The sequence below is a fragment of the Dipteris shenzhenensis genome, chromosome 30 (genome assembly GCF_047967505.1).
Source record: "Dipteris shenzhenensis isolate YYH24624 ecotype China chromosome 30, Dip_SZ_1.0, whole genome shotgun sequence".
Lineage (NCBI taxonomy): Eukaryota > Viridiplantae > Streptophyta > Polypodiopsida > Gleicheniales > Dipteridaceae > Dipteris > Dipteris shenzhenensis.
This window is the reverse complement of record NC_141625.1, coordinates 27,261,172-27,276,679: the sequence shown is the minus strand read 5'-3', so window position 1 is coordinate 27,276,679 and position 15,508 is coordinate 27,261,172. Positions and strand designations below refer to the sequence as shown.

The following is a 15,508-nucleotide window of genomic DNA, read 5'->3' as shown; positions in this document are numbered from 1 at the left end:
ATCCCTCCACCTTCTCCATCTCCCTTTTGCCTGAAACCTCTCCCATTCACATTTGTTTTTACTCTCTCTCTCTCTCTCTCTCTCTCTCTCTCTCTCTCTCTCTCTCTCTCTCATGTGTGTGTATGTCGTTCCTCTCCCTCAGAGTCTCTCTCTCTCTCTCTCTCTCTCTCTCTCTCTCTCGTGCACGCGCGCACGTTGGTGTTGACGATTGCAGGGAGGTGGAGGGTCCAAGGTGGTGGAGGGAGAGGAGGGTAAGGGGAAGAGGTAAAGGTTAGGAGGTGGAGGTGGAGGCGGAGGCGATGGAGGAGGGGAGGCAGTGGAGGGGGGGATGCAGTGGAGGGGGGGATGCGGTGGAGGGGGGTAGCAGAGGAAGGGAAGGAGGTGAAGGGGAAGGCGATGGAGAGTAGAGGCGGCTAATGGAGGGGGGGGGGAGGGGAGGAGGTAGAGGTTAGGACGTTGAAGGAGAGGTCTCCCCCCCTCCCCCAACCTATTGCATACGCAATAGGTTGGGGGGGGGGATTGTCACCCCACCCACCCACCCACCCACCTACCCACACCCCTAACCTATTGCAACAAGATGAGAGAGAGAGAGAGAGAGAGAGAGAGAGAGAAAATACCTCTCATCCCCCCCCCCCCACCTGTTGCACGTGCAATAGGTTTGGGGGGGGGGAAGGGGGAGGCACAATGCAAAATAAGGAATGGAACCCATGACCTATTTGTTGCCAAAATCCTTCTTTACCGCTAGGCCATTAAATATTAATAGCAATAAAAGGGGGAAACATTAAATTTAACGCAACACAACATGTGGCAAGGGGAGGGGAGGGGAGTGGGGGTCGGGCGTGGGTTAAGAAGAGGGGGGCGAGGGGGAAAGTGGGTAAGCCAAGGGAGCACCCCCTTAGTCGCCTCCTCGAACCATGCTTTCCCATAGCCTCCACCTACCCTGGCCTCCCCTTGGCCTCGCTTGCGCCGGTCTTTGCCCTACTCTGGCCTCCTCCACCCGATGTGGCTTCGCTCACCCGCCCTGGCCTCCTCCCACCTCCCATCCTCACGTGCCTTCATGTCTACCCACCCCAACCTCGGTCTCTTCTGTCCCATCCCAAAAACCATAGAACAAAAGGATTGACAATGGGGCTACCACATGGATACCAAACAAGTTGCCTTGTGGACAGCACAAAGAAACAAGTACCTAGCAAATGGTGCAACTCCTGGAAGGCAGATTTGGCAAGGTTATGCCACAAGGCTATCCACACGTGGAGAGGACCTAATTGCGTAGGAAAAACAACAAGAAAAGGCTACGAAGAGGTAGTGATGATGTCAGCCCTAGTACTGACATCTACAACAGGCTGTACGAAACAATTTGGAAGGGCTCCAAGACTTAGAGGAGACCTGAACAGGCATGGAACGACAGCATCATGGAGAGACGTAGATTACACAAGGCTTTAGGGGCCAAACAACAAGCAAGCTTGCCTAGGGCCAGTGGTAGCCAACCACGTGGCCAAGCAAGCCAGGCAGCCCTTAAAAAATGTTCCCCCTGCACACATGAACAATAGTGTGTCTGCACACACATGTGCACATGCATATGCACAAAAACATGTACATACATGTGTTTGCATGGACATGAGCACATGTATGTGGGTGTATGTTTACATGCCCCACATACATGTGCTGTGTATGTTTACATGCCTTCAGGCATATGCTTTCTTCAGAATGTCCCTCAAGCAATCTTTATATGATAGTTATGCTGCGAGGGACTTGGATGCTACTAGCCTTGAAGTGTTTTCTCACTGTTTTTGAGTTCTTCCATTAGGCTCTCTTTTGGAGTCTAATGTCATGTACATTGATTTCATGTCAATTTTATAGCTACTGGTTTCACAAAAAAAGTATGTTTACATGCCAACTTCACATCAAGCTGTTGTGAAATGTAGATGCTTCAGGCGCTTGGGAAACTCAGTATGACTGCTGTATGTGCTGTCAAGATGCCTTATGCACTGGTAGTAGCTTTATACTCCCAAAATGGATTTCCACTTCCATTGCCCTCTTTGGTCTTCTGTGAACTGTAATGTAAGTTTCCTCTTTTCCCTTCTGTGAACTGCGATGTAAGTTTCCCTTTCTCTTGAACATTTATGAAAACACTAAAGTAAAGATTGAGACGGCTTTAGTGATGTTGAAAGGAGCTACAGGTGATTTGGAAATGAATTAGAACTGCCTTCCAGAAGCATTATTTGCATTCTATTCCTAACTAGATCAGCAACAGTTCATAGCCCACTTTTGCCTTCCATGGAATATACACAATGGTTATGTGATGTCAAAAGGAGCCTGTAGCATGAGAATAATAAGAAATTGTCAGGTCTCTTTATCAATCCAAACACCTCAATTATGCCACTTTAATCAAATGATATCTGGATGATGTCTCTGGACCACTTCCGGGTGACTTCTGGAAAAGCTCTTAAATGCATTTTGCCCATACAATTGGAGAATCTTATTTTTTCCTCCATGAGTAGAATTTCCTCCAATTACACCGGTTTCAATCAGGTTTTGCCAACCCGTTTTTGAAGCTTTATCATTTGTTGCTGCTGTGATCAGTTTCAGGGGTCTGACCTCTGCATCCAATTTTGGATTGAAAAAGAATGGTATGGAAAAACGAGGGCTCTTTGAAGGAAGATTAATGACCCGATGTACGGTCGCCACATAGTAGCCATCTGTAGCTATTTGGAGCATTTCCCCTAAATTGACAACCAAAGTACCATTACGAGGAGGTACATCTCTCCAACTACCATCCAAAGTCTTTGCCTGTACAAGATAGAAAAGTTTGCACAATATATGTTATTCAATATTCCACCCATGCCTCGCTTCTTCCCCAAGCATGCAGCCACAATACATTGATAAGTGCATGTGCATGTGCATGTGGGTTGATGTGTGGCATTTCTCCCCACCTGATCCCCGGGGCGGGGGGGGGGGGGGGGATGATCTCATGAATACTAAAGTAGAAGGTGGAAACTTCAAAAATATATGCATACCTGGAGACCCCCAATATCATCTTGCAAGAGGAGTGTAAGCATGCCACTATCTGTATGTGGACCCACTCCAAATCCACCATCACTTCTTTTCCCTTCTGGTATCATGGGATATCTCAACACCTGCGATACACATAAATGTTTTTTGAGGTTTTTCTCTACAACGTACAGATACTACCCACAACATCTTTGGGTTCTTGAATAGCATAGACTTCAAGTAATGTCTGTTCTCTATGGCTTGGGCCTAACATGAGACAAGGACAACATACGGAGAAAAAGTAATCATGCAGGGCAGTACTTCACACCAGAAAGTTAAACAGTCTGCACTACTTGTTGCAATCATAGATCTAGATGAATCCAAGAACGTGCCCAAACTCATCCTCTAAAAATGCAACACATAGTGCAGTTCTAATCTCATGTAGTCACTCATAAGGTTGAATCCCATAAACTCCATCACGCATAGCTACTATGACCACCCCATTGACGACATCAGCGCCCGACAGTGGGTGTAGACCATAGTATAAACACATGCTCTGACACATACAAATCCACACACCCACACATACTGGAGCATCCATTTATACAAAGGTCTTCGAACTGAGTTTCTCTTGGCACTTCGGAGGTGAAGGGCAGAGTCAGCCGTGACAAAGGCTAGCACTAAAGGAGAAGGCTAATCAAAAATCTCTTCATTCAAGCTACAACCGCTTGTGAAGACTAAATGATTTCATTTTAGTCTCTCCCAAACGAGCATCCAAGCTGAAAAATACTTAGACCATCTAGCTGAAAGGGCAACGCACCACTTTAGATAGAAAACTTTATCGCAATATCAGCAGGCCGCAACATGGACAATAACTTCACCAGGTGAAATTTGTATGATAGTCACTCGTAAGGTTGAAACCATAAACTCCATCACGCATAGCAGGGACTAGCTACTATTACATCCCCACTAACATCACCAACGCCCAACAATGGGTGTAGACTAGTATAAACATATGCTCTCACACATACAAATCCACACACCCACATATACTTGAGCATACATTTATACAAAGGTCTTCGTATTGAGTTTCTGTCGGCACTCCGGAGGTGAAGGGCAGAGTCAGCCGTGACAAAGGCTAGCACTAAAGGAGTAGGCTAATCAAAAAGTAGTCCATCATGTTTATCTTCTATGAAAGAAAAGGTCCTATACATTGCCACTGCATAGAATCAATCATGATAGTGCACATTGACCTTCTGTCATTCAGCTCAATTCAACTTCAGGTGAACTCAAACACTCAGCTCAAAAGTCAACTTTCATTTCAGCAAGACCAAATAAGTCAATGTTGATGAGAGAGAGGAGGTTACCTCTACCTACCACTTGCTGTTATATATCTCATGCACTTAATTGTGCCCCATTGTTAGCACGGACCCTATCTCATGCAATCCATTGTGCTCCATTGTTAGCACGGATCCTATCTCATGCACTTCATTGTGCTCTATTGTTAGCACGGACCCTATCTTATGCACTTCAGTGTGCTCTATTGTTAGCACGAACCCTCTCTTCACCATAGTTCACACTTTTTTGTAAAAAGCAGTATCCCATTAAGTAGAATGTACATTCGTAGCTGTCCCAAAGTGGGACAGCCACTACTCAAAAACTAAAAACAGCAATAGAACACTTCTAACTGAGCCACAGGAAGGTCTCCAAGAGAATACGCATCCTAGAGAGACCGATGCAAGGAGGAACGGAACAAATGATAACATCCACCAAAGAGTGCTTGTACAATCAAATGTTACGAGCATGATATAAGGACCAAAGAGTCCAATAGCAGCACCAGGTAAAGAACTAAGCATAGTCAGGTATAGAGGCATATCTGCCAAACAACCAGAACCGCCTGCCAAAAGAGATCCTGGGAAAACAAGCATGAAGACCAGTCCTCGGCCTAGGAAGAAAATCACAAGCAGCAGGACAGGTTAGGAATAAGTGCAGCACAATCTCCCTCAGATGTAAACAAGTGGGCATGCAGAAGAAGCTATACGTCTAGCAGCCATCAAAGATCCCACCGGTAATGCCCCTACCAAACAGCGCCGCAAGATACCCGCTGTGTGAGAGGGCTACCCCAAATATGGTGAAGACAAACCTTCCACCAATTGAGAGACTTACTGAGAAGCCAAAAGTGATTCCCATACTAATCTGCAGAAGTAATAGATGATAGGCTTTCTTGGCAGAAAGATCAGCAAATGAAAAGTGGAAGTGCTCGATCGAACTTCCGGTCAAATGGAGGAAGAGAAGTACACAGGCAGGGCACATGCTGAAAAGGGTGCAGCACAGTAGAGAATGCGCCAAACAAGCATGTGATGCAAACCCAAACAATATAGTTTCCTGGCCTAAGGAAAAGAAGAGTGCATCCCCAATCATCCACCACAGCATCCACTATAGAAACACCCAAGCGATGCAAAAAGTACACCTTTCAAGCTGAAGATGGGCTAAAGGGGGAGCGAACACACCGCTCCAATAACGGCTCTACAGACAGAGAGTGTTGCCAGGATCTAGAAGCCAACCTAACCAATTCAAATAAGCCAGAAGCTGCTGCCAATTACAAATCAGGAGAGCAGATAAGATACAGCCAGGAATACAACCATGGAAATGGCTAAAAATAACATCAAAGTTAGCCAGAATCCAATGGCCGAAAGCATCCATATGAAGAGAACCAACTGCATGCATCCATATGAAGAGAACCAACTGCATGCCCAAAGAGAAACGGTCCCATGCCAGTCTACATTGATGGAAGCATGCAAAACAATTCTACGAATGGCCTTGACCATAACTTGAAAGACATGGTGCTTCAGATAAGGATTATTGACCAATAAAAGCCTTTTGCAAGGCGGCAGTATATCATGCACTGGCAGACCAACATGCAAGCTGATGAAATAGGCGCAAAGTGCAATCCAAACGCATCTCACAAGTAAAATCATCAAACTGCGTCGCATGGAGAAAGTATGCCACCTCAACCCATACAAGGCATCTGTGACTAATAAGACTGAAACAGTCCTTGATAGGCATCCATGGATGGACATGCACCAACTGACTACCAATAAAGAGAGGTGATTGCAACAGTTGTTGCTTATATTGGGCATCCATGAAATGACCTCATAGAATCGTCTACCTGCCTTATGACAGCCCTCAACAAACACTCCTTAAGCAAGGATTTCAACCATTGTGCCACATCTCCTCCATCAGGCATACGTCCGGGAAAAGAATAATACCACTGCTCTTTGACCCAAACTCATGACGAGTGCATAAAAACCTGACCCAAGACGAAAACATGAAACACTAGGACACATTAATCACTCCAAGCATGACTAATTTCTGAAAAACCTTCCTGCAAAGTATCAGCAAATGGATGCAGCTCGGGATTTGGCACATGGCTCAGAATTCTCTGCAACCAAAACTTGCCGGCGCTTGAGGTCGCTCCTCTGGTAATGAACAAATTCCATTTGGAGTGAATAAAAGACGCAACTAAGAGGTAAAAAGAGCGGTATGAGGAGAGCAAAGGGGTGGGTTGGCAAAAAAGGTATTTGTTTGAACAAGAGAGCCATTATGGTAACCGGTTCATGTGGATAGCCATTCAGCAACCAGCTCATAATGGACAACAGAGACAAACTAGGTAGGTTTTAGTGTGGGCTCAAGTCGAAGAGGAAGTGGTGTGTCTAGGAGTTTCTAACCAGACATGTATGACCATGCGTCCACACTCACATAGAACTTTAAGCTCATGCACAAGGACAAGGCCCAAGAGCAGGTTCCTTTCAAAAGTCGCACCCAAAAGGTAGGACTCAGGAGGCGGCAATAGGAATAATGCCCAGAAAAAGAGTTTTGGCAAGAACAACAGCCAGAACAAAGGGGATGGCAATCGAACGATGCCACCCAAGAAGAAGAATGGATTTGGTGGCTACCACAATGTTGCGACCATCAAAAAGAGGGCAATTACTTCTATTGCCATCTCACAAGGCGTACGAAGTGAGAGTGCCCACACATAAAGGACTCTGCACCCACAGCTACAATTCCAATGAAAATCGTCATAGAGAAACTCTCAGACGGTGTAGGAGCAAGCATTGTGGACTTGTTCAAGGCCTATGGTGCCATCGGAGGAAGCACGTAGTGGTGCTCTTCCACAACGGTAGCACTGAAGACATCCTCTCAACTCAGTCACCAAACGGGCTCGATTGCAGCTCACCCTGACGACACCCATGGAGCTAGGCATTGCTTTGACTGGCCAAGTACCTACCTTTGACAAAGGAGCGGTGGACATCTAAATAAAGATCAGCTGTTTCAACGATCATAGGACTTTCCACATCACTCCGTCACAAGCAATGTATATCATCTTGGATACAGACAATCCCGGGTGACAAATAATTGCCAGCACTAGGTGACAATCTATTAGGACAACTAGGCCCTAGTTCTCGAGATTCTATGCATCAGCACCAAAGAGCTGAAATGGCTCAGAGGGGTGCCAACTCAGCTCTCCACCATTCAGCTAGAGTGGAAGTTGCACAAGGGAGGGCAGTGGTACTTTGTGTATGTCAACACCAAAGCCGACCCATACTCGCAAACTCAGACAAGCAGGCCATCTTGAAGGAGTACGAGCACTTGTATTAACGCGCAATCTCCCTCTAGCGCTTCCACCTAAAATGTCCGAGGGAGAGCAAATGAACCCAAGCCATCAACTAGTACAATTTGAGAACCTAAAGGATTTCCTTGTCACAAACGTAGTTTTTGTATCTTTGTCCATACTCCATGAAGGTGCATCCTTAGGTTAGAAGTCGAGTGTCATTTGGTTATGTAGATATTCAAAGTGCTTCTAGAATTAATAAAGTATTTCGGCACCCACTGAGGGCCTCCTCCCCCAATCAGGGGAGAATTTGCTTTATACTTGGAGAGCTGAGAAACACAAATAACACTCTTTGAGAGAGTGCGGAAACACACTTCTGAAAAGCTCACTATGCACATGTATAGCAGACCCAAAGGCCTGAGAGGCAACGCCGACCAACACCGAGACCTTGATGCTGTCCACACTGATGATGTAGGACACTTCTGCAAGGCAAGGGAGAGGCTTGTGCTGTCCACCGGAATGCAGGATTACTGCATGAGTGAGAGAGTCAAATCTAGGAGTGATAGATCCTAAAAGAGAGCTAAGAGATGACTGAGCTAAGAAGTGAGCTGTGCAAATTGTAAAAGATAGCTGTAAAGAACTGCTGAAACAGACCCCAAACCTTACTCCGTTTGCTGTCCAAACTCCCCATTTGATGCGCTGCATGAACACCTTCCAGGAGGGTTGAACTGAGGCCAAGAGCTGAGGCTGGTCAGAGGCCCACTACTGGAGAGTGTCAGGCTGTTCAGAGGGGGGGCTGGAGTGGAGCTGTAGGAAAAGAGGTCTGGCCGCTGGAAGGGGCCCTTTTAAAGGGCTGGCTGGGCCAACCAGCCTGCTGCAAATAGTCGGCTGTTTTGCAGCCTGGTTGGCTCAGTTCAGCCTATAAAACCCCCCCCTCGCGCATTTGCCCGGGGACTTTTTGGGCAGCCTTTGCAGGCTGACTTCCTGCTTGCTCTGGGTCATCTCGATCAGCGTTTGGGGCCCCTTTAGGACTCCTAGCCTAGGCTATGACCTAGACCTAACTAAACCCTAAGATGGAAACACTATCCTACTGTTCTCCAGTGGGTACCAGTGAGCAAGAATGACTTTCTGGCTTGACCTAAGGCTTGGAGACTGACTTACGTAGCTTGTGCCTGACTGTCCCTGAACAAGGCTCACAGAGGGGTCACAGCATACGACAAAACTCCTACTAGGGAACTATTACGCACTTGTTGATGTAGCCAATGTGTCACATTGCACCCTAGTGCGGGGTGCATGTGACAATTCGTGTGGTGACCTTCCAAATCATCCGTTGCCACCGTATGCCTCTAGATCTTCACATTTCAAAGCGGATAGTTTCTCCGGCCCTTCAACAAAGTTGGGCATATGCATCGGGGAGGCCATAGCAAGAGACGGGTGAAGTCTGAAATTGAAAGGAACTGACCAAGAGTACAGCAATCTGAAAACAGAACATCCTCCCATTAAGCAAAGGGGCTTCTTCAATAGTTGATGCAGATCACGAAAGTAGAGCTTTTGGGCTCTGATCCCACGTCAAAGAATAGGGCAGCAAGCTGATGCTAAGCACAATAAGGATGGTAAAGGATCCATTATTCTCTCCAATCACAAGGGTCAATGCAATGAACTCAGAACTAGAGATACAAAGCAAATGAGATAGTTAACCATTCTCTGGAAATCCCTGAGAAATAGAAAGATCACTCTTTTCTTTTGGCTTTCTATTCATGGAGGGATTGCAGTGAACCTGTGGAGATCACGATTTGAGGCTGATCCCACTTGTCCTCGATGCCATTCTGCAGAGGAGTCAGTGCGACATTGCCTTTGGGACTGCAGTCAGGCGAGGACTGTTTGGAAAGGGGTTGCTCGGATACTCAGCATCTTTCACACTTCCCCTTTCTTCATGACTTGGGGCTCAGTCGCATGGTTCTCTCTTACCGGGCCCCAGGTGTTTTATGAGGGTGAGCCTTCTTCTTGGGCACTCTCGGTCCACCGGCAGGTGATAGAGCCCTGCTCTCTACAGGATGTACCACTTACTCCCTTCAGAGCTTCTCATTTTCCAGTGGACACCTCTTGGGAGATTTTGGCTAGCATTTCCTCTTGGCACATTTGGAGAGCCAGATGTACTGAGGCCTTGGATGGCACCCAAATACACCCATTACAAGTGTTCACGGGTATTTGGTCTGACATGGTTCACACTTTGATAGCCATATGGGCTAGCATGCAGGGCCCTTCACGGGCAGCCTCTTCTAGAAGGACTATATTTCTTCAAGTTTGGAGAGGTTCTCCCTTTTTCTCGAAGGTTTCTACCGGATTGAGATGGCACTATCAGCCTCAATCCTTTCTTTTTGGCTCTTGAGCTTTTCGTGCATTGCATGATGTATCCCGTGTGAAGCTTGCTAACGGTTTTTCTTTAATACTTAATAGAAGTCTCTTTTTGCAAAAAAAAAGAGATAGTTAACCATTACAACTTCAAAAAAGAATGCAAAACCACAGCTCACATATGCAGCCAGGTGCTGCCCACTATCCTCAGCCAAGGGCTGGAAAACCACCAGGCAAGGTGCCTCTACAACTCCTCTCATCCTGTATGACTCAGAGAACTTCAGTGGGAAGTCAGAAGAGAGAGGTACGGGCTCTCCATTTATACTGAACTGGCCAACCAGGCTCCAGATAACCTACCATCACCATGGAGGGGCCAACCCAAAACAGACCAACCCCACCTACAACTGCCAACTACAGGTCGCCTAGATGCAGATCCATAGTTGCCACATTCAGCTGGTGTTTGATTGGCTATATAAATGTCGGCCTTTGCCACTCCATTCCTGCCACATGAGGGCTGGAAAAAGCCCTCGAAGGGCCCCAAGAAAGCAGTCCTGCATCGACTGCAGCCCAAGCTTGAGATATCACATCAGTCCCATGTGCACTGCATGCACAGCTCATGGTAGCGTATACACCAAATCCCGAAAATCACAATTACCACCGCCCATGATGGGCTTGTGACCCCTGATGTTGTCCTCTATAGGGGGCTCGCAGGTAGGGCATTGACCCCTTTTTCTAACAATGAATCTAGAAGTATGCCCAAACTCATCGTGTAAGGCTTCCACCTTATGATAACCACGCCCAATGCTATCAACTCCAACTTGTATTAGCTGAGCTAGCTATTAGGGCATCCCTGCCAACTTCATTTAAATACCTGCTCTTAAAGATGCATGCACGCACACACAAACATTATGTCCGCCTGTATTTCTTCTTTCCCCCCCTCAAAACACAATAAATAAAAAGAAAGCACTACACCTTTCCTCATACATAAATAAAGGTCAGCTTTCTTCCTAGATCTTCAATGCGGTCCTGGTTTTCCATGAGTCGAATACAATGCAATGCATAGTGTGGACGCTTCCACTTTCTTCTTAGCTTCAAGCACAACCAATGCGCAAACTTTTTGTTAATGCTCTAGACCTGGCCGCCCTTAAATGCTCACCTTCATTTGACAGTGAGGCGAGGACTCAAAAAGTAGTTCAAAGCAGTCTCGTTCGAGGTCCAAGGAGAGGGCAATAGCCTGTAACAAACTTGAAGACAGAGAGCCCATTCTCCTCATGTATTCTTCTGCTATGGGTCGAAACTCCGGGAGAATATCAGCCGACGGCCATTGGTTTGGTCCCCGTAATCGGCGATAAAGTGGATACACAAGTCTACTTGAATCCCCTCCTGTACAAGATCTGAGCAATTGAGAATTATTATCAAAGCTGACGTATGGTTTGGTTTATGAGCTTATGACCTGAAACATCAATAAACTTGCCAATGGATTAGGCATCAATCTGCATATTTGAGGATAATGTGCAATCTCCCTAGTCAGATAATACTTCGAACTTTGAAGTTGTGGGCTAATAGATTTTCAGATCAGCTTTTCAATTTAGGAACGTTTCGATGATATCACAAAACAAAGACCCCTTTTTCTATCAACGTATCTTTTGAAAGCTTTCAAGTGAGACAACAAATGAAACAATTACTCTTCTTCTGGCCCCAATTCTATCTGTTCTCTGAAATCGATAAAGCCATCAGTGTTCTCACATCCCAGCTTCATATAACCTCGAAACTGAGGAGAGTTTCTGTAGTCAATCTTCATCTGCAAGCAGAGAGAAGCCATCATTTCACCTAATCGTCGGATCTCCGGGCGGGGTCGCTTAAAACGGTGCGTATTAAAGTGCCAAACACATACCTTGACATCGATAGGAAGCTCAAAGAATCGACGCCCAACCTCGAACAGCGAGTCACAAAGGGGTCGGGGGATCCCATGATTCCTTATGTAGAACAAGCCAACAGAGCGGCATTGTTGGCGCAAGCTCCCTAGGAATGCGGCAACGGAAGTGGGGTGGCCTGAGGAGAAATCACCAAAATCCAACTCTGCAATATTGGGAGAGGGGGTTGCAGAAGGCCTTAGAACGTCCATGCGGCTGGCGCTCTTCGACCCTCGTCAGGCCAATTTCCTTACTCTCCTTTAGCATGAACTCTGAGAGTGGTGCTCTCTCAATGCCTCATGGCTCGCTCAGCAGAAAGCTCTGGCAGTTGAAGGTCTGCCCAGCGTCGTGAAAATGGACGACTCCAGCCCAGAATTATTCCAGCGCTTGATCGGCATCGTGAAGATGGACGATTCCAGCCGTGCATTCCAGAAATTGATCAGCAGAAAGCTTTGGGAGGCGTTAATGGACGGTTCTAGCCCAGAAAGCTTTGACAGTCGAACGCCGGCCGAGCTTCATCAAGATGCCACGGTTGGGTCAGTAGTTAACATTGTGAGAGGCCTTCAAGGAAGTATCTCTCGCCAACAGCAGAGACACACTAGGCAAGGGCCTTCCCGGGAGGCAGCTCGCCGGATTCCCAGCTCGCCGGATTCCGGCGATTTGTCAGCGTCGGCGGCCACCGCAAGCCAAAACCCGGCTCGATTTCGATTGGGAAGAGCTCGCGTGGCCTTTCTCGGGCATCAAGCGAGGTGGGGAGGATAAGAGCATGACACGTGTTGAGATATTATCTCAAAGGCAGATTCTAAGTTCTAAGGGCTCCCGACCGAATGACCCTGATTAAATTGGGCCAACCCACAACCTTGGCCTTGACTAATGCAACAAGTTGAATACATTCAAAAGGCCCGGAAGCTGAGAGGAGAAGAAGAAGAAGAAGAGAGAGAGAGAGAGAGAAAGGGGTAGACAGAGAGGGATTAAAAAATGGGGAGAGAGAAAGGGGGAGAAAAAAATGGGGACCAGAATAGCAAAAAATCCACATCATTTTCCCTTTCTTAAAGAGAAACACCTTTACTAAAGCCTTCCCTCCTCAATGTAGGCCAAAAAGGCCATTTGCTCCCATGCTTCCCCCAGCGCAAGTACCCATTCAACAAGAGAAAACGGCGTTTATTGACCCTTCTAAGGGGCTATAGGGACAATAGGGCCTTCCATGTTTTTTCTCCCCCTCCAAAGGGTCTTAGAAAAGGGGTGGATTTTTGGGAGGTGGGCGGAGACTACAATTAGTGGTTAGGTTAAGGGGATGGTTATCGATATTAGGCAATTTAGGGTTAGTGATTCTTGTACAAAAAAGTAGAGAGTGTTATGGCAGTGGCAGCGTGAAGGGGTCTTCCTTGCTACTACACCTATCGTCTTTGTGATTTGTGTAGATATGGAGGCGATTCTAGCATGGACACGCTTCGAAAGGGTTCAAGTTTCGTGGACATGGAGGTACTTTGAATGGCTTCTGAAGACTTCTTCCTTGTCACGCTTCTTCTGTGGCGATTTTTGTGGGCATGGAGGCGTCTCCAAACGAGTGTTCTCTGTTTGGGTGACTTCTTCTTTGTGAGGGTGTTGCTAACGGGGGCATGCAAGTGCTTCCAAAGGCTTCATGATAGTCTATGAGTTTGTGAGATGTTATATGCAGCGTTGTGGTTGTGATTTGATCAATTTGGTGCCTATCTTCCATATCGTTCGACTGCTTGCATGCAATATGCTTATTCGTTGCATGTTGTGGTCCACGGGTATAGCAAAGTGGGGTTTCTAAATTTGTGTCCTATTGGATGTGATATGTTTGTTCTTGGCTTCATCTACACAGCAACTCTGAAAGCGCATGTGCATCGCTTGTGTGCTAATGTGGTGCTATTTTGAGAGGCATATGTACAACAGTCTCGTGGTTTCGACAATAGGATCTGCTTATTCGAACGTATGTGCTCTCTTGCTTTGCCGTTTCCTATATAAGCATAGAGATTGTTGTCTCTCGCATCAAAAATCAGCTTCCACTCTTGTAGGATGAACGCATGGGACATAGACATGGTGGAGATGGGAGGTGCTTGCCTTATCCTACTTAGTGTGCTCGTATTCTTTGCAACCTATGTTGTTCTCCATTTATTATTGACTACATGTTTGCTATAGGTGTACGTACTTCATCCCTGTCTGTTGTGTTGCAGTGGAGATTCCCTTGCTGATGTGGTAGCTCGTATAGTTGGCGACATGGCAAATCTATTTGACAGGATTGCTTGTGTGGTTGTCTAAGTGGATGACAGTTGGCCATCCAAATGCCCTTTTCCCAAAAGGCATTTTGCTAGGAGGGCAGCCTATCTCACAAATGTTTTGAAAAAAGATGTGTTCTTATGATCAAAATAGGCTTAACTCAACTTTGAGGATCTAAAGATGCTTTGTGTGATTAAGAGAGGCCTAAGCCAATGTTGAGGATTGCCATAACAAACTTCGAAGCCTTTGGGAGCTGTCTTGAGCAAGAAAATGCAACGGGGACAACCTTTGAAAACCAAAAATTTGAAGATGGAAGGAGTACATAGATTTGATAACTGAAAGGCTTCATATTATCTACTTTTATTGGAAAGGTCCTTGGAGGGATGTTGTTAAAGACTTCATCACAAGGCTTTAAAATACATAGCATTTGTGTGATGGATGACAAACTTACTAAGTAAGCTATTGTATACACCCGAGCCCATGCTCGAGTGTTGTGTGGAGTGTCATGTTCTTTTGCCTACCTCCTACACAAGCTTATAAGAGTACACAATTGTGGAGTTACATGCTAAGTTACCTCATCTCTATTGGCGACCTACATATGTCGTACTCTTACTTTCTGTTTTGTTCGAAAGTATACTAATTTTTCATGTTGATATCGATGGCCCTGTGAGCATGCTATATACAATCAATTGTGCAGCTCATGTGTCAGGGTATTAGTTGTCCACATGAGAACTTGTGTTGGTTCGATTTAACCCAATGCAAACTCTGTGTTATTGGACCTGTGAATATACATCTACATGCTGCTATATATAGTCAATTATGCAACTCATGTGTCAGGGTTTGGCTATCCACATGACACAAGTTGTGTTGGTCCATAAGTATGATAATTTACTCATGCAACAACTATATTTTATTCACAAATTGAGTGCTCTATATCCCCCGGCCCATGCTAAGATGCCATGTCGCTTTGTAAGCATATTAATTTGATTGTTGATAGTCCCACAAGCATATCGAAGTACAAGGAAGAGTGCAAGGATCTCATCACAACAAAGGTCAAAGGAACTACCTTCCTTTGGCTATGATTGCAGTTACAGTGATCAAGCTAGGAAGTTCGATGCAGCAAATGGATGACTTGATCGTTGGTGATGATAAAGACACAAACAATTTGATAATGCTAGCATTTCATTATCAATCATCTTCTTCTCATTGAATTGCTTAAAATGGATTATGACAACTCTTTTGGGATTAGATTATGAATTTGTTACTTGTGTTGGTGCTACAACTAACATTTTGGAGCAATTGCCACTCCGACTACGTAAAAATTGTGGAAAGATTTAAGACGGTTGGCTTCCAATCAATTCGTATTGAGAAACATAGGGACAAAAAAGAATAGCTA

At 45.8% G+C, this 15,508-nt stretch overlaps 1 protein-coding gene across 1 annotated transcript; it reads right to left on the bottom strand.

Moving 5' to 3' along the window:
• Positions 1-1,886: 1,886 nt before the first annotated feature.
• LOC147881911 (2-oxoglutarate-dependent dioxygenase frbJ-like) lies at positions 1,887-12,417 on the bottom strand. Its single transcript, XM_087401943.1, has 5 exons — positions 11,850-12,417; positions 11,641-11,756; positions 11,112-11,349; positions 3,018-3,137; positions 1,887-2,790 (listed from the first exon to the last, which is right to left on the bottom strand). Exons 1-5 carry the CDS (start codon positions 12,078-12,080, stop codon positions 2,389-2,391), a joined length of 1,107 nt encoding a protein of 368 aa, XP_087258069.1. The 5' UTR covers positions 12,081-12,417; the 3' UTR covers positions 1,887-2,388.
• Between the last annotated feature and the right edge of the window lie 3,091 nt (positions 12,418-15,508).